This window comes from Hippocampus zosterae, chromosome 14 (assembly GCF_025434085.1).
Source record: "Hippocampus zosterae strain Florida chromosome 14, ASM2543408v3, whole genome shotgun sequence".
NCBI classification, from domain to species: Eukaryota; Metazoa; Chordata; class Actinopteri; order Syngnathiformes; family Syngnathidae; genus Hippocampus; species Hippocampus zosterae.
Genome location: NC_067464.1, coordinates 9,340,340 through 9,360,805, shown reverse-complemented (window position 1 = coordinate 9,360,805; position 20,466 = coordinate 9,340,340). Strand labels below are relative to the sequence as shown.

At 41.2% G+C, this 20,466-nt stretch overlaps 2 protein-coding genes across 3 annotated transcripts; both read right to left on the bottom strand.

Moving 5' to 3' along the window:
- Positions 1–241: 241 nt before the first annotated feature.
- Positions 242–7,478, bottom strand: cipca (CLOCK-interacting pacemaker a). Its single transcript, XM_052086617.1, has 6 exons — positions 7,151–7,478; positions 6,895–7,088; positions 5,965–6,082; positions 4,526–4,695; positions 1,563–2,893; positions 242–1,527 (listed from the first exon to the last, which is right to left on the bottom strand). Exons 3-5 carry the CDS (start codon positions 6,068–6,070, stop codon positions 2,156–2,158), a joined length of 1,014 nt encoding a protein of 337 aa, XP_051942577.1. The 5' UTR covers positions 6,071–6,082; positions 6,895–7,088; positions 7,151–7,478; the 3' UTR covers positions 242–1,527; positions 1,563–2,155.
- An 89-nt stretch (positions 7,479–7,567) lies between these two features.
- On the bottom strand, positions 7,568–20,171 carry pgfb (placental growth factor b). 2 transcript variants are annotated; one of them, XM_052086621.1, is made up of 8 exons: positions 19,735–20,171; positions 16,602–16,844; positions 11,737–11,773; positions 10,028–10,233; positions 9,874–9,953; positions 8,483–8,512; positions 8,326–8,388; positions 7,568–8,250 (listed from the first exon to the last, which is right to left on the bottom strand). In XM_052086621.1, exons 2-8 carry the CDS (start codon positions 16,641–16,643, stop codon positions 8,229–8,231), a joined length of 480 nt encoding a protein of 159 aa, XP_051942581.1. In that variant the 5' UTR covers positions 16,644–16,844; positions 19,735–20,171; the 3' UTR covers positions 7,568–8,228. The 2 variants fall into 2 exon arrangements, with proteins under 2 accessions (XP_051942581.1, XP_051942580.1); XM_052086620.1 differs by lacking the exon at positions 16,602–16,844 and having other exon boundaries at positions 19,735–20,163.
- Between the last annotated feature and the right edge of the window lie 295 nt (positions 20,172–20,466).

Here is a 20,466-nt window from a genome sequence, read left to right as displayed (position 1 = left end):
GTACATATTTTAAAATAATAAATAAATCAAGCAGGTCGCGGGATTCTGGTAACTAAAGTGCAAAGTCTGATATGTTATTACTTTCAGCTAGAATAATGGTTATGGTCTCCTTACATAAAAAAAAAGAAGTAAAAAACAGCAACAGGAACAAACATGGCAGAAACAGAAACACAGTAAATACAATTCTCGGGTTACAGATCTTCACTTAACACACTTGAACCTTGTTTTTTTGGTGGGGGGGAAACTGATTTATAGCACATTTTTATGGTAACTGTCCAATGTGCTTACTGCTTATTAACAATAAATGTTTCTTTTTGACAAGAACAACAAATAATAGTTTAAAAAGAAGATAGGGCAATATTATTTTAAATAATCGACAGACGCATGAAAAAGGACAAATGGGTACAGTTTGTGTGACACTATTAAACATTTAAAACACACACACACAAAAATGACTCACATGAATTGGAAATGATGCCATGCTAACATTTGCTACGTGGGGCAAAACATGACACGAACACAAGAGGTTACCGGGATCTGTGCGAGAGTCGATCCAATTTGATATTTGACTACCATTTGCCTGAAAGGTACGATGTCGAGCTACTGTACAACAGATGACTTTCTAAGTTATCATAGGATCATTGAAAAAAGATTGTTCCAACCTTATTTCAAAGATTATTGAAGAATAAAATGTTCTCACAAGAATTTTGGCGTGCCAAAGGACTCATGCGAGTTGAATTACTGGTGATCAAACAAGGAATTCAACCTAAGGTTGATCAAAAATCCAGTAGCCAATCTAAGCAAGGCATGATGTGACACGATGGCTCCCCATCAAGTTTGAAAAAGTGTATGCGTTACCTATTGGGTTATAAAATATAACAATAATGGGAACTAAGAACGCTTTTCCCTGAAATTGTTACCCATTGACTCTTCGTACTTGTGTGAAAATGAACACAACAAAATTACAGCATACTTCTACTGGAAAAAAATCAATTTCAAACAAGCCGAATGTCGGTCAACCTCATGGACCAAATCCTATAAGGTCAAATGAATATTATGCTCTTGACTGCACTTTTTGTGAGCAACATGGGTGGCTAAAAAGTCTGATCACTTTACAAACATGGCAAGTGTACTAAAGACATATTTACATTAAAAATACGAGACAATCTTGTCGGAGAAACAGCTTCTCTTTGATTATAGAGTGAGTTACTTTTGGTAAAATTTACTTTTTTTTTTTTTAATCCTTCAGCGTCTGTGCTTTGCGGATGCTTTTATATGAGTCAGATGGCCGCGCCGTAGATTATTTTTGAGCTTTGCAGAAATAGGATAGTGATTGAAGACAGGGTTTGCTCATGCTTTGGTAACTTCCATACTTATTCCTAGATGTGCTTTCGTTTTTAAATTTCTGAGTTTTAAGGAGAGTTCTGAACGTATGAGTTGCATCAGAAAAGTTGCACGACTGGAGTCACAAAAGATATAGTTCAAATCCAACTACAAACTACAAGCAGTGCTCTTTAAAGTCACTCCCTGCGATCTGAAGTACTTTCCAAGCGTTCATGCACTGCTGGAAGGATTCTTCAAGATCTTTGGCAGTGCCGCAATCACGGGCATCTTGATATTGTCCACATCTTTAAAACGGGCTGTCCCAGAAGATACCCTTGAACTTTGGAAAGAGGAAAAGAAATACACACAGCCATGTCGGGTGAGTAGGGAGGTTGCTGGAGCACAGTGATGTTCTTCTTGGCCAGGGAGAGTTGGATGCTCAAAGAATTGGGATGTGGTCATGGTGAAGCAGCCGTAAATGCTAACCGCCACAACTCTCGCCTCTTCTCTTGCACCGAACCAAGCAAAGGCTCCAAGATCTCTTTGCAAACATGCTGTTTGATGGGTGGTCCTGTGGCAACAACTCACAGTGGATACAATGTTTGGGTTTGAAATCTATCTTTGGTGACACCAGTCCTGAAACTTTCCTGAGGCACCCACCCAGCATGCACTCTACAACCCAACCTTCCCTGACAGGATGTGGCTGTAGTAATGATATAGGCTAGTATTTGATGTGGAGGCTGGTGAGATGCTGGTTCCTCACAAGCTAGTGCTTGTGAAGTCACCAAGCGCAAAGTAGGTCTTTGCCCCCCACCCCACCCCCCATGTCCCATTACTTGTTAAAGTCCTGCAGACAGAGCTGGAGTTTAGTCCACAACTGAGGGTCTCCGCTTTCCAGGGCTTCCAGCAGGAGCGCCGTATGCTCTTGGAGAAGCTGCAGCTGACTTTGGGTGCGCTTGTTGTCCTTGATCAGCTGTTTGGTGCGCATGGTGATGCCCAACAAGCCGCAGTTGCTGAGGATGTTGTAAGTATTGCTGAAACGTTTCAACTTATTGGACTCTGCCAAGAGGCCGTCCGGGTAAATGTCAGGACACGGCTGGTTGTCGTCAAGCTCAGTCCTAGATTGATATGTGTGGGGGGGTACAGAGGTGGTCCCTGTCACTGAGGAAAGACGCATCCTATTAAGCAGCTCAGAGCGCTCGGCTCGCACATGAGAGGGCTTTTTTGATACTTCCGACTTGGGCAAAGCTGCTTTGCTCAGAGCCTGTGGTTCCCACCCAGGTGTGGGGGTGCCGTGCGGTCGGTTGCCTTGTTGATGTCTCCTGTGTCGCTGGTCATAAACTGAAGATACATTTCCCCTCGATCTGGAGGATCCTGATCTCTTTGAGGGGCTCGGGGCGATTCTAGGATAGGACTTGTGAGTGGACGTGTACCTTTTTGACTGGGGGATATTTTCACGGGTTGTTTTTGGCGACATCATGGGTTGAAGCAGAACCATCTGAGATTGAGGCATGACGTCAAGAGATGACGGGGAGCGCCATTGTTTGTCAGATGGAGTCACTTGCGAAGGCTGAAGACAATGAGAAACAGTGATTACTGGATCTACTACCTACCGGTAAGTGGAAGAAAAGATCATACAGGGGCAGGATTTATAATGACATAATATTCTATCACTAACCAGTGCTAAGTAGCGTGTTTTAGTCCTGATTTTTCCCCTTCTCGACCAAGGACTTAAAGCGTCAGACATCCTTAGGGTTTATAAAATGATTCTATAAAACTGTCCTTTGTTCTGAGGTGTGTTACAAGTGAATTTGGCCCGATAACAGAGCTTGTTTGTATATTGAACATATAAACAGAAAAACGAAAGTAGAAGGGAAGTAACAAGATTTTAAAAAAGGAATAAAAACAAACACACGGGAATCATTTAGCACAGTTTACATGTTCAAAGGGAAGTAGGAAGCATTTTAAACAACTTATTTAGTCCTACCCATTGTTCTTTGTGTATTTTCACTTGTTTCATATTAAGAGTTTGAAATAGATCGGTGCCAAAAAAATGTAAATATTAAACGTCTTCAATACTGTATTTACAACCAAAAAACGTTCCAAATGCAAATATTTAATTACTCGTGAATCATTTCTCGGTGAATTGTAAGGTGGAATGTAATGTAGCCATCAAAGAAACGACCTGCCTTAGGAACAGGGAAGTGGCTGCAAATAAAAATAAACATGCCCATCATAGTATTATCATAAATTACATGACATGACTCCTTCTTGTGACCCGCTCCAAATTACTAAATAGACAATGTTGCAATTCTTTTTGTATCTGGCATTTTGAAAAAAATTACACCGCTCCACCTGACATTTTGTCTGCGCTACACTGGGACTGCTTTGCATACTGGTTTGCATCTGCCTTTTAGATGCGGTACAGTCAACCATCACAATTTTCATACAGCTACGTTTAACACAACTAATGTAATACGCTATCTGAAAAACTCATGTGCTGTCAGCTCCCACCCCCCAAAAATATTTGATTTGGTTTGAACGACTGCTTCACTAAGCATATAAAAGGTGTCTGAATCCATTTTAAGGTGGTAAACACAGACAAAGAGGAAGTCCACTCTTGCCCGAACAATCATTCAATGTTTCAGATTCAGAAAACTTTATTTATCCCTGTGGGGCAATTAGAGATAGAGTTTCAGGATTTGAGCATGACCTGCTTGACTGAGAAGCTATACTGGCATAATAAAATCAACCCTCATATTCGGTCACCGAGAGGCAGTACTCAAAGATACAAAATAGCGAGAAACAACAAGTAACCTCAGGTACAGAAAGACATTGAATCCAACGCCATACGGAGGCAGACAGCCTGACTCACATCCACACCGTCACTAAGTGGGAACTCAAAACAAGGCTGCCTGCATGCAAGTCAGGTGAAGGAAACCCTACAGTGACCACTGTCATGAATATATACAGCAAATGGTGTACACGTTCTGACTAAAAACCGCGATGTGTGTGTTCTACCTAATAAGTTTCTCAGCAATGGCGGATAAACAACCATAACAGCGTATTGGTGGTATCAAATAAGTACGCGAGTATCTATCTTCCTCCGGTCTATGTCTACACCAAGTTCAATGCCAGTTCGGTTTCAATCTGCTCAGGCTGTCATAGGTAAAAAAAGTACTTGTGTCCATGCTGCATTTACCTGATTGGGGACAAAGTTATTCATAATGAGCATCGGGGAAAGTCCGGCATACGAGGCTCCCATCAAGGCTAGCTGCACACCAGCCGGGTCCTGGCTGACCGCACACCTTTTCCCGCCTGCATCCTCAGAGTCGGTCACATCAACAGCACTCTGGTACTCCGAGCTGGCATCTGGGGGGTATGATTCAAGTCAGCTTATCACATTTGACCAGTGTAGAGCACTATAGAAACAGTTGGCAGATGTAGATAAGCATCTAGAGAGGCCCTTGTAATAGAAACCAAACCATCAACCTCATGGGGTTTCAACCAGTCCAGATGATTCGCTTTTGTGTTACTTAAGACCTAACTGACCTAAGACAAGACACACAATGTGACAGAGATCTCTGTCTCTGATTGTGACTGACCTTATTCTATGCCTGCCCGGCGATTGGCTGGCAAGCGGTTCAGGGCGGACCCCGCCAACTGCCCGATGACAGCTGGGATATGCTCAAGCACGCCCGCGACCCTCGTGAGCATGAGCGGATTAGAAAATGGATGGATGAATGACTTATTTTTGCTCCATTTACAGCACTTTCTATCAAGCGGTGGTTGCATTTCTTTTCTTGATTCTCTTCATTTCCATTTCAGCACACAGATCTACAGTGCCCATTCGACGTGTCAGGTTTCTTCTATGTGTCTTCTGTATTTTTCTTCATTTCTTCTGCTTTTGAAGTCATATTTGAATGTGCTGCCCCCTTTCAATGTTCAGACTGAGACACCACAGCCAGATAAAACAGTGCCTTTAGAACAATATGACAAATTTGTCTTTCTAAAACTCTGGTTGATTGGTAGGTATTCCTAAATGTTATTTGAAGCACTGTTGTATTCAGTTTAATTCCTATATCATAGTTTTATCGTATCTCCATTATACCTGTAAAATGTATTACTTTGAAATGTTTGGGTTAATAACTTTTTTTTTTCACTGAATGTGCTCCATAATTACATTATTAAACAAAAAATTAAAAAATTGAATTTTTCTAAATAAAATCAAAATGTAGTACAACGGGTAATGTTCAGAAAAAGAGTGGCTTATTCTCTGCGCTTCTCCGCTTTGTGAATTAACATCCGAGTGGAAATGTGCTGTTAGCCACGCTGAGTGTTTATTTCACCAATTGTGAATACACTAACTATCTGGTAATGTTCATTTCAAGACAGCGTTGTATGAATATGAAGAGTTTAAATACAAAATCAGACAACTGAATTATTTGTGAATTACCACTTTTTTCAGCTTCAACTCATTTTACTGAAAACTGAGCTCTTATTTTATTAACAGAGAGATGGCAACAATTTTGTCTATGAGTGTATATTGTCAAAGGCTATATCAAAAGAGTGAAACAAAAGGTAATGGTTGTTAGATACAACATAGGTGTGATCTGAACAAGAATACAACAAAATACTAACCTGAGAAGCCCGAATCCCGTTCCAAATCCTGCTTGGATGCATCATGGTGTCTTACTTTGGTGATGGATGATGTCCTGTGCTGGACGGCTTGATTAAAACTGCTCATGTTTGGTTCACCCTGGAGAGAATATGCAAATAGATGATTATTAAATGGGATGTCACTTATATAGATAGCACTTTACACCCTTTCCTCATTTACCTACTGATGACACAATATTATGAGCAATTGGGGGTTCAGTCTCCTGCTCAAGGACACTTCGAAAGGGCGCTATGGCCGACGATCGAACCCCTAACCTCTCGGCCACTGGGCCATAAATGTTGTGAGTCGTGACTTGTGACTTGTCTCGTCAGGGGGTGAGAGGAGTCATGAGCATGATGTTTTTAAGGAGTAGTAATTGATAAGCGAAAAGAAACAAGTTAGTTGAGTGATAGGTTTAATTCTGAACACGATTTCATTTTCAGGGCCATTGACTATATAAATAACGATCCGTGCGTGACAAGAAAACTTCGAGTACTCCAATGATTATGAATCTATCCGACATCTGTTACGATAGTGACGTAACGAGCAAACAATGCAAGTTCAATATATCTAGGAACAGAGTTGATAAGTAAAAAACAGAATATACTGTAGTTACAAACATTCACGGGTGCTACATGAGAAGAAAATCGACATTTACACATTGGGGGCGTGCCAGCGTTGGCTAGCAAACGCAAACGTTCAGAGTCACCGCCGTCGTTTGCGTTTAAAAAGTCTATTGAAATAATTAAAACTATCCGCTTTATTGTTGGTCGCGTGAGATTTTTTTGAAAACTGTTTACAACGTAAGGAAGAATAATATTAGCATATCGTTGGCGTGGCAACCAGCGCGCCGAGATAAAAATGTCTATTTAAAAATCTGACTATTTAAAAATGTGAAGTGTAAGACTTACCAGTAGGATTCACGATAGATTGTCGTAAAATAGACACACATGCAAAGTTGCTGACGTGTTTTAATTGGGGTCTTTTTATCCAGCCCTTTTGTGTTGCTTTCTCTTTATGTGAGCAATGACGTCTCACGCAGTTTCTGCACTTCTTCTTTGGTCTATATAGCGGCAAACATTAATATAATTCGCCCTGCTGCCCCCTGTTGGAACATAACTATTACTTGTTTGACTGAAATAACTAAAACAAAAATAAATAACTTACAGGCTCCAGGAAACATGCATGTTAAAAACGGAACTGCAAGTGCATGTACGCTTTATCGTGGACCAAGTTAAACAGTGGCCTTTAATCAAACAGAGCACCTAATCTCGTGAGTCACACTTCAAGAGTTGATGCCCATCAAACCAAAATAAACACTGCTCGATCACTACGATTTTCTGTTATAAAAACGCTGCAAAGTAAGACCACAATGATTAAAAAAGTCAATCATGAAGAATCAATATTTAAACTTCACTGGTGAATCTTGCATTAAATCACGATAAATTACTCAAAGTGTCTAGTGAACGAACAAGCAAATGTTATACAGTAAGAGGTACAGCCAAACCACACAATTGCACGTAATTCTGGAGAGTCGTGCTTATGGGAACGCTCAACCCCACCCAAAAAAACCCCCAACAACAATTACAATTTCACAAATCACGTTTATTTCTGCAAAATGGTGATGTAACATCTGTTTGTTTCATTGATAAACACTTAGCATTTAGGCCAGAGTTAAAAATAAAATGATCAGTGTCTAGTCATGTGACGTAAAGTATAACCGTGAGTCAAGCGAGTCCATCTCGCTCATCAGCACTGTTTGTTATTACAGACACTGGAGGGAGACATTTCACTTGGAACACAGTTATGAGTCAAGACAGATTTGGACAAACCATATTTTTGGTCCATTTTTATTCTGGCGTTTCTGTCAATAAATATAGATATTAAACACAAGTAACAAACTTTAAATACGAAAAAAATGTAACAATGACCATACATAATACAGTGATAACAAGTGTAATCAGTCTGTTTGTTCCTACATTGCACTTGGCTCCCAGGTGTGTGTCCTTTTATCAACAGTGTCACGGCAAGCTTTCCAGCAACGAAAGCACATTTTCTGTTGAACCTTGTCATCACAAACGCTTTGCTCATCACCAGGTGGGCACGTCTTCACAACCCAACTGTTTGGAGTCTCCTGCTGTACACTCAGTGTTGAAAGAGAGCGACAAGAGACGCTTGATGCTGTCAATGGGCTGGAAATAATTAGCGAGCCACACTGCAGCGAGACTTTGGCTGGCTGCTGCAGTTACCTTCGAGGAATCTGGCACCTGAATAACAAGACATGACACAGAGTCGTTTCGTGCTCGGCCATTAGAATTGTTTCTATGGTTTTGGGCCTTCACCTGTCACAGTCTTTTGTTTTTTGCTTCTCCTTTCGCCTCCGCCCTTTACCTCTTTGCCTTTTCCTACAAGATGTAAAGACAAAATATTGTTTGGAACCTCTCAAGAGTAAAATACAAATTTCTTCAAAAAATGTTTTAACAGTATTTATTATATTACCTTTCAACCTTCCCAACAGGTTTTTTGACTCTGGGGAACAAAAGTCAACAGAGTATGAAGGCAAAACATCAAAGAATATACAGTATTTTAACACGTAAACGTGTTAAAATTATGAAACACACATGAGCCACACTTGCATAATGAGATGAAGTACAACAACTGAATCCAAAATTCAAGGATTCTTATTATTTTACTAACTTGACCGAGACATTTTCTTTTCACAATATTTTCAGAACCATAGTTTGCAGTGGACAACACGGTGGAATTTTGGTTGTCTTGCCGTGTTCAAATCTCAGCACAGGCAATCCTGTGTGGGCTTAACATGTCATCCATTCATCCCACATTTCAAAAGCATGCACATTTGGTTCATTGAAGACCATGTGGAGATGTGAATATGAGTGTGAATGGTCATTTGTCGATATGTGCCCTTTGATTGGCTGGCGACCAGTCCAGGGTGTAGGCAGTCTCTCACCCCAAGTCTGCCGGAAATGGCTCCACCTCACCCCTGATAATGCACACTGAGATATTTAACAATATGTTTATTATAGCCTGCATTTCACTTGTTTTTATGTTCATATTATTTTGTATTGGATGTTTTTGATCATTCATGCTTTTGTTTTCAGTATGGTGACCTTAGGCTACTTGGAAAGTTCCTCCAGATATCCATGATTATTATTATAGCAATATTAGTTTCATTATTATTGTTCTTGTGTCTACAGGAAACTGCAGACACAAGCTGTTGGTCATCAAATTTCATTCAATAAGAGATAAAATACTGTCTTAAAAACTACTGTCAATATGACGCCATGCAGCTCTACGCCACAGTAAACTATCCATCCACCCATCCATCCATTTACTGATCCGCTTATCCTCTCAAGGGTCATGGGGGGTGCTGGCGCCTATCCCAGCTGTCTTTGGGCAGTCGGTGGGGGACACCCTGAACTGGGTGTCAGCCAATCACAGGGCACACATAGATGAACAACCCTCCGCGCTCACACTCACACTCACACTCACACCTTAGGACAATTTAGAGTGTTCAATCAGCTTGCCATGCATGTTTTTGGAATGTGGAAGGAAACCGGAGTACCCGGAGAAAACCCACGCAGGCACGGGGAGAACATGCAAGCCGGAATCAAACCGTGCACCAGTGCAATGTGAGACGGACATGCGAGCCAGTCGACCACGGCAAACTATAACAACAGTAATTATTGTGCTGTATTTGACACTGCCAATCAAAGCATTTTGTATTATAAAGGCAGATGTTTAATGCAGCTTTCAAAGGATCACATTAGCGTGTAAGTGTGCCTGATGATGTGGCCAGAGAGAACATATATTTTTTTAATTGAGAGAGGGGCAAATACATATGATCTTGTTGTGTTTCTTTTTCTTACCTACATTCACATGTCTGATGCTCCGCAAAGGTCATTTCAACGTATTCCTCTCCAAGCTCAGCTGGCCTTATTTTCAGCAGCTGAAGAAGAAACAAAGGGTGGCAACGAGGAATAAAGATGATGTCTAACATTCTTTGTCAAGCTGTAGTCTTACTTGCATTGTGACGTTAGTTGTGAGGGTGGGGTGGCACTCGAGCTTCTCATCTCCGCAGCAGCCTGCACACCTCACCAGAGGCACACAGGCAGGGCTGTAGATGTGCTCAACTTCCGACGGGTACTCCTGCACCACCTCCACCAGCTTCTCGATGGTTCGACATAGGCTCCGAGCCCACACGTCTTGGAACAACAACACGGCGGGTGCTGCTCGCACTATTGCAAACAAAGCGAAGATTAAAAGATGGAAGTCCACTTCTGTTAATATGAGAGCATTTACAGTGGAACTATCATGTGTTAGTCTTAAATTACTGTACGTCTACCCTCGCCATCTCAGTCTCACAATGATGTTGCCACAAAGTGTATGTGCAAAGTTATTCGGTGTCGAGAGAGAGCGACAAGTCCTTTTTTTTTCTTCTGAGGAAATATGGTATACAATTATGTGTCATAAAACATGAGAGGATCCCTGGTTGAATGTGTTGTGGCCATCTAGAACTAGTTATTACCAGGTTATACTGCATTTTAACATCCAATCTCAAGGTTGACTTCTATAGACTTATCTTTTTAGCTTTACTATAATTACAGTTAATGACCTGTCAAGTATCCCGAAATTTACATAATGTACAGTAAGCGGTCCCATGGGGTAGAAGTGTGTAAAAGTGTCCCAGTTGCAAAGTCACAGGGAAAGGAACGGGGTCAACTACAGTTAACCAAACAGGGGAGGGAGCGAAAATAAACATGGGAAATGTGGCGATGAACAGAGCCCCCGCTGGAGCCGTGCTGCCCCGCAGGCACCTCTGGGACTGCCTTGACCTCAGAGGTTACAGAACCGAGCCTGACACTGCAACAGCTGTTTATAAAAGCAGACGTGGGGGAGGGGACGGCTGGGGAAGCACCCAGAGATGATGGCGGCATGAACTTTACACTGTAACCCAAATGAGCAAGCTAAGACTGTTTTTCTTCTTTTTCCTAAATACAATTGCAATGGGCAGTGAATAGTTTTCTTCGATGAATCAACAATTAACTTTTGTTTGAAAATTTTAATCCATGGACGGTCTGCCTGCATCACATTTAATGGTCCCAAAATTGCAATATATAAGTTATATTGCCATTCCCCCTCAAATGGTAGAGCTTTGCTTTTAGGATGCCACCATGGGTACTCAACAGGGTTAAGGTCAGTTGATGATGTTGGCCACAGACTTTCTTCAAATGTCACAGATTTTGTCGAGGTTATTATGTCCCCCTCAGGCACCACTAAGGGCCTGACCATTTCGCTTCAACCCCAAAGCTACATTTACTTTTCTAAATCAATATAAACCCACTTGAGGTCAACCATGTCCCAGTAATGTTTAACTGGCTTCGGCATCATAAGCATTAACCACGGGGAGCAGGTATCAGACAACCAAGATGATCTCGCATCGAGGAAGGCCTCTAAGCAACACTTAAAATAATTTAAAACGATGTCCTTAACATAAAAGAAAGGAAATAGGGTATCAAAGGTTCGTTTTATTTGTCCAACTCTAATGCCTGGGCCAATGGATGTCTTTTTTTTTTTTAAACATAATTGCCAGCATGCATAGTTAGTACATGAAACTAAAGTTGGATTAGCAATATATTCTTCCCGTATACCAACGATTAAATTGACTAACTTCTGACAACATGGGAAAATATTTCACTTAGTGTATATTTAAAGCAACCCAAAATACTCACCGTGCATTGTGCTGTTGAGGCTCATTGTGGGTAGACTCTGAGGAAGAGAATGAATATTGATGTAAAATACATTTCAAAAGACCATTTAACACTTAGTTCAAGTATATTAATATGAAATAACGTGGTAAATTTCTTCCCGATGAAAAAAACAACAACAATATTGTATGATCAGGTTCCTCTTTTTTTTTAACTTGACATTCATGGTCCACCCATTTATGTTCCCAGCATCAGATGTTAAACAAATTTGCTTTTGAAAACACAGATGCACTGGCTGACACTATCTGGAAGAGAAATCCCCTCTGGATAAAAATCGACTCTCATGCAGGGTTTCTGGACTTGCTCCCCTGCTTTCGCTTCTCTTTTTTTCCCCGTGCTTTACTGTAAAGGCACACTAACACAATTATGACTGAACAAGTTATATAACAATGAGCAGACAGACAATGAATTTCTGCGATGCTGCTGCTTTTGACATGTCCAAAATGCATCCTCTTCCTGTTATGAAGCAAAATTAGTGCGGGGATAGCATCTGCCAGCACAACACATTTTCCTCAGACAATGCGATTAAAGAGGAATGTCCTGCTGCCATAACACTGTCCTTCACAGGAAAGGACTTGACAGCAAGCCCCCAGATCCCCCCATTAAAGTGAGGACAGTGTCTTGTATTTGTGATGAACAGGCAAATCCGTTTATCGACAACTCATCTGTGACAGACATTATGTTGGAGGTCTACATGAGTTTCCAGGTAACCACTTCGTCTAATGCCTCCCTATTGTGAAGGAGCAGCTAAAGTATCTTCGCTTGATCATGCAGCTTAAAATGAACAGTCGTCATTGGGGCTGACAGAGTTCTAGTCAGAGTTCAGCTTCAGTTAACGTCCTCCGGCACTCTCCGGTGCCAGGCTGAGAACATAAATCCTTTTCCAGAGTTCATTAGCATATGATCTGCTTGCTCTTATCTGACTTTTTTTCATGAGATTTGGGCGAGACTGTTTCACATCACAAGGACTTTTTGGCTCCGCTCTACAGCGGCTGTTCCGAATGAGGTGCGGTGCGGGAGAATTTTCCGACCTTGGTCATGGGTTGGGGCTTGACATGACGAGGAAGCTACTTTGGCACCTATTGCAGCTGCCCACAAAACGAAAGTTGCATGAGGAGCATCACGTCGACATTTCTGTCCTCCTTACAGCATTTACTGTATTTGACTAACTGTGAGTGGGAGAAGTTCATGAGTAAAAAAACAGGTTGGAGCACTTGCTGATTTCCTTGGTTGCTTGCATCGCTCCACTGTGAGCCTTCTTAAGGAGTGTCTTAGGGAGGTTCCAATGCTCATCACGACTATCTTCCACTATCGGGCCAACATTTTTAACTTTCTGACCTGAAAAATGAATGACCTGTCTTTAAAGGCTTCTACTTGAACTTGGAAAAAAAAAATCCCTTTGTATCACCGCTTTCTTCATTATGCAAAACATCTTGGTCAAAACATCAGACAATAGAGCTGAACAATTATTCAAATGCTCGTAGTTTTCAAATCACAAAGGATACAATTCAAAAAAATAAATCTGCATCATATCAGTCAGTCGCTAAACTTTATTTTTATACTTATATTTGCTTTCTGTATTTATACAGGGTCTAAATAAGCGCAGCCCACGTGCTAGCATATCATTGTTTCAGGAAACACGAAAAGTTGCTGTGCTGAAGCCACCGATTTGTTGGCATGTTGCAATCTTATTTATGACTTATTGATCGCTTGCGCTTGCACACAGGAAAATATATTTTGGATCATATGAAATAAATACAGATAATAACATTAGCTTAATCTGTGGCTGTGCCCGCAACATTATACCCCGTAGTCTCTACTTTGCTGCAGAGAGCTCGCTAAACAGCCTCCCGCTGTTCAATGAATATAGGAGACTCTTATTCTTCTTGCCGTTGTCTTCGTGAGCATGACACATTCTGACTGATGTTGTCAATGTGGTTGTTGTGGTTTCAGCAGCGTTTCACAATACGATTCTGACGTGGAAACCTGACCACTAAAAACCATAATGGGTAAACTGAGTCAGGCTTCATGAAGCAGTACTGTGTAACAGAAATGACTGTACAAATGATGTTGGGGAAGCCGTTTACATGTGCATCTCTTCCTTTTATTTCTTTACTTGGCTTATAAATGGTCAACTGCTTTGTCTGTGAATACCTTTAAATGTTGTACTCTTACTTGAAGCACACCAAGTAATCCGGCGCATAAAATGACAACATTAATAAAGCTGCCCTGCCTTCTATTTTAACAGGCAATCGTTTACATGCAAAGGATAGGACAGTTTCGGGAACCTGCACTTTTGACTGCAAAGCCATGGTTTGGTTTCCTTGATTTTAATACAAGAACTTTTTTTTTTCAGCATTTGAACAGTTTCACGGTTCTCCTTAAATCGGACAGCGATTTTAAATTGTTCCAGCAAATTGGTGCCGTTGTTAAATCCATCTTTAAAAAAAAATCTTTGGTTAAAATAAAGTCCCTCTTTGCACAAAAGTACTTCATTACATCTCGGCTACAATACAGTTTACAATACAGTTTCTTAGTGTACATTGTGGCTGTTTTTAAAGTGCTCCAAAAATAAAGTAGAAATAAGTTGAGTCATGTCATAGGTTTGGGGCTTTTCAGCTGTTACATAAAGATCAGTTTCTGCTCATTGGGTAACCCCAAATGAAATTATGTTCATGATGCTGTGATTGTAAAAGGATATTAGATTTGAAAAAATTGGGATGCAAAAATTCTCAACATGTTACTAAAACAGTTTACAAAAATTCTAAGTCAGAAAATTAAATCTTTTCAAAAAGCATTTGATGAAATCACTGGGCAATAAATTGAGACTTCAACAATAAATCTGCCATAGACAAATGACATTTTATGTCAAAGTGAAATAATCACAGCTGTGATCTCTCAGAACACTTCTGGACCATCTGATTCCATTTCCCTTCCCACATGTGGTCTCAGACTTTGTGTTTGTCAGCTCCAATGTAGCAGACGCACGGCTTTGCAGAGATGGTCCATCACAAATAACAAGAGCAGACATACCCATCAAGTTACAGCACGAAAAGCCAAAGAAGGCTTGGAGTTAGAGGCCTACACTATTTCTTGGTCTCAGATGAGAAACTGAGGCAATCTTGCATCACTGGGAGTGTGCTCTGTCCATCGCAGTAACGTCAGTGCAACCCTGGCCCACTCCTGGGCAAGTACAGCGGCTCATTACTTTCCAGTCCCACATTGTTGAACTAAAAGGACTTTCTTCTCCATTTTCTAGATTGTGGCCAGCTGGACAGTCATGAAAGATTCTACAAGCTTGAGAAATCCAAAACGAATTGAACAATAAGTCCGGCTCAATGGAATTCATTATTAGGATAACGACAAGAAGTCGTCAAATTGGCACCTACTTAAAGTGGGATGACTTCGCCAAGAATGATGATGATGATGCATCAGGGAATAAGTTCATTCATCACACATTTCTCAAGCTTGGGAAGATATAAAGCAAGTAAAGTGGTACTGTCTTCCGGGTGGCCAGCCACACACGTTTCTACTACAAATAAAACTATTTAGCAAATAAAATTAATTAGCAAGTAAATATGAATGAAACAATTTCTGCAAAACAATTTTGACCCAAAATGACAAGAATATTTCAATCAAACCAACACGACTAACATTGTGATTCCTTGGACTGAGCTCTTTGAAAACCCAAAAGGCCAGGGAGCGCACTGGGTTACTTTCAGACCGTCTTGAGTCTTTAACTCATCAGACCACACAGGAGGAGAAGCACTAAACCAGAACAAGTGAACACAAACACAGCAGCAGTTAGATGAGTGAGAAACGGAGCTCGGCGCCCCTCCTCACTCATCCCATCCCTCACCTCACGCGAAGCAGATGCCACATGATCGACACCATGACCATAACATTAAATCTAAGGGCTCTCGCAGGGGAGGCGGGCGATCGACTGTATATCCACTCGCCGCGAACTAGAAAAGGACAGCAGTTTGTGTTGTGTGTACACAAAGTGGAGGCACCCACAGTGACAGCAGCAACATTACAAGTCTGACAGTGACCAGTGGGATCTCTCGGGTGGTCGTGTCACGCTTTGTGGTTCCACTGCGGCGCAGCTAACTTGAGCAGAGCGTACGCTCAATGTGCCAAAACAATGCCTCAAGTGATTTAGGGCAAAGGAAGCTTTCAGATGTACATTTGGTCAACATTTGACTTCAAACTAGAACTAATGAATCAATGGCAAATAGAGGTGAATCCACAAGTAGTGAATTGTGAATGTGTCAAGGAACATTGTACACTCATTTCATTAACCCAATAAGTTCCATGAGGGTAATGAATACCGCCCAAGCAGTATTTTTTGCTAGCTGTTAGCTGTTCACGACCCACCCAAAATGAGAATCAGTATGTTACAGATCATTTTGACACTACTCTAAAAAGACAAACACTGCAAGACAGTCATTTGTCAACCAATAAAGACATGGTTAAAAAGCTAAAGACGTCAGGCCACTGAATACATATGGGAACACGAAATATTGTCCGTTATAACTTCATACCGTCAAATAGATGTTAGGAATTTACAGCGCTGCTTCAAGAACAATAATTTTGCTTGAGTTGCTTTAAAGGCCATCAGAGATAGTGGAATAGGGATACACAAAGAGAGGTAAAGTCCATATACTTTAAATGGTTTTGATAAACACAGTTTTCTCAAGACAAGTCAATTAATTCATCTACAGATGTTCGACAGAGACCAAAGCACAACACACTGTCCGATTGACACACACACACACACAACAGGTCTCGAGATAACACTGAGTGGTGGCAATTGTGGTCTCCATTACAGTAAACGCTGCTCTCCCAGTGTAAACCATAGCAAATTGCATCCAGATGGGAGATTAAAGACTGCTGAGTAGACGGCTGCCCCAAGCGCCACCGCTCCATCTTCTCTGCCGGAGGAAGTAGAAATCCATATTTCCTGATTGCGACCGTCCCTTGGGCCGGGACATTACAACTGGAGAGAAATACCACAACATTGACACTCCTTTTGGCTTGTAGGTCAGGCTGCAAACATCTCAGCCGGGCGTCTGCAAGAGGAAAACGAGACGGTCGCAGCGCTGTAACGTTTATGCAGATGTTTAGAAAGCTGCTGATGCCCAAGGACTGCACTACAACGTGTGCAAATGTGATGTCATACACTTGACAAGTATAAACAAGATGGAGGAAAAACAAACTTTACAAACGCAGTCATGCCTGCAATGTTGACAGTCCAACTCAAGTATTGTTCTGTGGAACGGAAGCACCTGTGCTTCGGGAGTTTGCGATTTCAATCAGTTTCAAAATCAAATGTGGATTTACATACAGGTATATATTAATTATATCAGCTGTGTGTTTAACTAATGTTACGCAATAATGGTTAAATATTGAACGCAATGCAACGCTCTCTCTTCATGCTTTTTAAAATGTGCAAACAACACAAATCATTCAAAGGTCACAATCAAACTACCGAACAATTGATGGTGATGATGTTTTCTTGGCCTCTTGTTGCTAGGCAGAGTTCACAGGGCTCACAGGCCATTGACAATATCGGACATTGCAGTCATGTCTTGCAATTGAATTCTTTATTGAATATAAATCACTCGCTGCGAAGGGAGAACAGCAGCTTTTGGATCTGGTGGACATTGCTACCCACATTGAACACAAACATTATGTTTTTCAATAACTGATGGCACATTTAGTAAGTATGTGACAGCTGACTCATTGCCGCCATTTTTTTATGAGGACATTTTTTGTGTGATCATGTCACGCAGGTCTGTTTTGCACTCCCTTCAGAGAAATTAGCTCCAACTATTAAAAATATGCTTTCCAAATCTACTTTTAGTTATGATGTACAATTATGATTTTTTCGATTTATCACACGCACGGTCTGATAACTAACTCATCTTTGACTGCCCGAAAGGTGTTGAAAGCTCGCTCTAACATTTATAGTGATCTACACAACATCATTCTGACATATTTGGTGACATGCAGACATAGCTTCATTAAATTTGTACACCGTGAAAGAAAATTATACACTATGGTAAGAATTTTGTCACCTAACCCTGAATTGGGATAGACGTCGGGGAGCCGTCCACCGGGATAAACTAGACGGCCAGCAGTGGTGTGGGAATCACTGGTAGCCAAAGAAACAACAGCCAGACTTAAGCCGCACTTCAGAAATGGCTTTTATGGCACAAGTAGTTGTCCCCCTACACTTATCTCGACTTCAAATGCTTCTCTTTGCTCTTACTTTTTCCGAAACAGCCACACACTTAGTCACAGGCCATTCCATTGTAACAATGGAAAAAGTTACTGACATTCATTGTCTGCTTTCTGAAGCCTTTAAAATGTCATAACTTTCTTAATTCTTACCATATTGACAACATCCAAACACTGTTAAATTCCTTTATCCAGCTATTGTTTGGGACATTGGTCTTGCTGGAAAAAAAAAGAAAACAATTTTCATTTTGTTGTATTGTACCTACATACAATTATTGTACAAGAATCTGCCTCTCAACAATTGTATGATGACAATGAGTATTTAAAAAAAAGGGGGAAAAAAATCAAAGGATTACAGCAAATCTAGAGATGGAAAATCTCTACTACCACTATCACACCAATTCCACTGCTTGCCTTTATTATCCGGACACTCCAGAACAGAAATTCTCTTTTAACAAAAACAGCCCGATGTTGTAGCAGTCCTGTTCATTATGTGACTTGTGTGAGTTATTAGAAAAAAAGAAGACGTTTGAGTGAAAAAATAACAAGCGCTCTCTCAGTTTGAGCCTTGCAAGACGTTGACCCGTTTTATATTTGCTGTCAATCATCATAGTTGGCGGCCCTTTTAATCTGTTACATTCTGAAAGGCCCTGGATTTTGTCACTTGTGTTTTGACTGCAAGCATGCTATGAGCTGATTATCAGGATTAGTGGTGAGGTGCTGATTCTACTCCCACTCTCTCCCAGGCCAGTAACAACCTGACTATTTCTCAAGAGGTGAGTTTAAATCAGTCGATCAATGTACTATAAATCTCTCCATTGAGCCCCTTTAAAGACCACTCACTTTCGGTACAGACCAGCTCTGACACATTGTGACTACCTCTCACTCCCAACCCCCCCCCCCCCCCCCCCCCCGTGCCAAAAAGTGCCTACAGGAAAAGCATGACTTCAACCCAAATGTGATTTCATGTTTTGAAAGACATGCAAAAACGTGAGAAGAAAACTGGCCCTCAATAGATTTTCCTTGCACATGTGTTAGTGAAGTAGACAATTCTGCTAGTGGGGATAGCAGCAAGGGTGCAGCCGCAGGTGCAGCAGAAGAAAAACTCGTGTCAGATTGCAAATGCTCCAGCACTTCTTCGTACAAGGAAACTAGTACCGGTAGTACTAGTAATAGTACCGGTAAATGAAAACGTTGCCACACGCCCTCGTTTGCTGTCGAAATACTGTAGATGGATGCAACACAAGTCACTATGAGTGGGAGATTCCTCTGATCTCTTCTAGCCATGTTAAATGGTAATGATATAAATAAAAACAATGTGATACACGCTACAAATAAATAATTAATCTAAAAAAATATATAAACTACAGTATTGTTAGTGCATCATTTATAATACATGCAGTAATTCTGTGGTTAAAATGCTACATTTCCAAATAGCAATGCCTGATGAAAGAATACGTCGGACTCCGCGGAAATTAAACCTTATAAAAAGGCCATTTTGATTCGTTTGTATTTATAAACTATTGCAGAATTCAAGCCGGTTACTTTATGTTCTGCTAGTAGCCTTACTTATTGGAACGCATAAACTTTAATGTTCAATCAAGGGGGCACAACTCAACAGCTGTTTTCCTTTACGGATGTCATCGTCGGAATATCTGTCGACATTTTGCCTCGCAACCACTTGGCAAGTGTAACGAAGTAGAACGGGTTGGTTTTTACCTGTGCAGGTGCGAACAGGAGATAAAGAGCCACCGCAGCCTCGACCACCAAGCCCAGTTTCATGGTCGGGTCCTCACGATAATGGATCCACGTCAGAAGCAAGGGGGAGTCAATCCAAAGCAAACAAAGCTCTCGGACGCTGAATGGGAAAAGTTCTGACTCATCCAAGTGAAATTCGGCACCGTTACTCTGATGCAAGGCGCAAATTGAATAAAGGTCCTTAAAAAGGGAAGTGCAGTGTTTCAAGAGTAGATCCGAGTATGACAAATCATAGTCAATGACGATAGTATAATAATTAATGAATTGTCCGAAGATTAGTCAAAACGCCTTGAAGTTGCAGTCCTGCCACAGAAAGACACGCATGGCTTTAATTGGTCCTCACTACCTTTTTCACGACTGATCATTTCTGTCCACTCCCCTTTCCTTGACCGCCTCCTCCTTCTCCTCCTCCTCCTCCTTCTCCTCCTTCTCGCCCTCCTCCTCCACTTCTGCTGTCTCTTAAAGCTCCAACCAAGCCACCACATGATGAGCTATGGAAACATATCCGATGCTGCGGTTGAGGATTCTTTATACCTGATTTCTAGACTACACAGCAGGTGATTTACGCTGGCCGTCTGACTATTATGTTGAGTGCCTGTTTAAGAGCCACTCCAGGGGGGGGGGGTGCAGGTAAACATTTAGAGAGCCTCGCCAGTGACCCGTGGCTCCGGGATGCACAGTGATTTTGGGCTG

Bases quoted from the DNA above. Each gene is read 5' to 3' on its own strand.
- pgfb (XM_052086620.1), bottom strand. From the start codon at position 19,797: ATGAAACTGGGCTTGGTGGTCGAGGCTGCGGTGGCTCTTTATCTCCTG. The intron at 9,954-10,027 runs GTAAGACTACAG...TTTCTTCTTCAG, and splicing joins CAACTAACGTCACAATGCAA to CTGCTGAAAATAAGGCCAGC. The intron at 8,389-8,482 runs GTAATATAATAA...TACATCTTGTAG, and splicing joins CCTGTTGGGAAGGTTGAAAG to GAAAAGGCAAAGAGGTAAAG.
- cipca (XM_052086617.1), bottom strand. From the start codon at position 6,070: ATGAGCAGTTTTAATCAAGCCGTCCAGCACAGGACATCATCCATCACC. The intron at 4,696-5,964 runs GTTAGTATTTTG...CATACCCCCCAG, and splicing joins ACGGGATTCGGGCTTCTCAG to ATGCCAGCTCGGAGTACCAG. The intron at 2,894-4,525 runs GTAAATGCAGCA...CATTGTCTTCAG, and splicing joins ATAACTTTGTCCCCAATCAG to CCTTCGCAAGTGACTCCATC.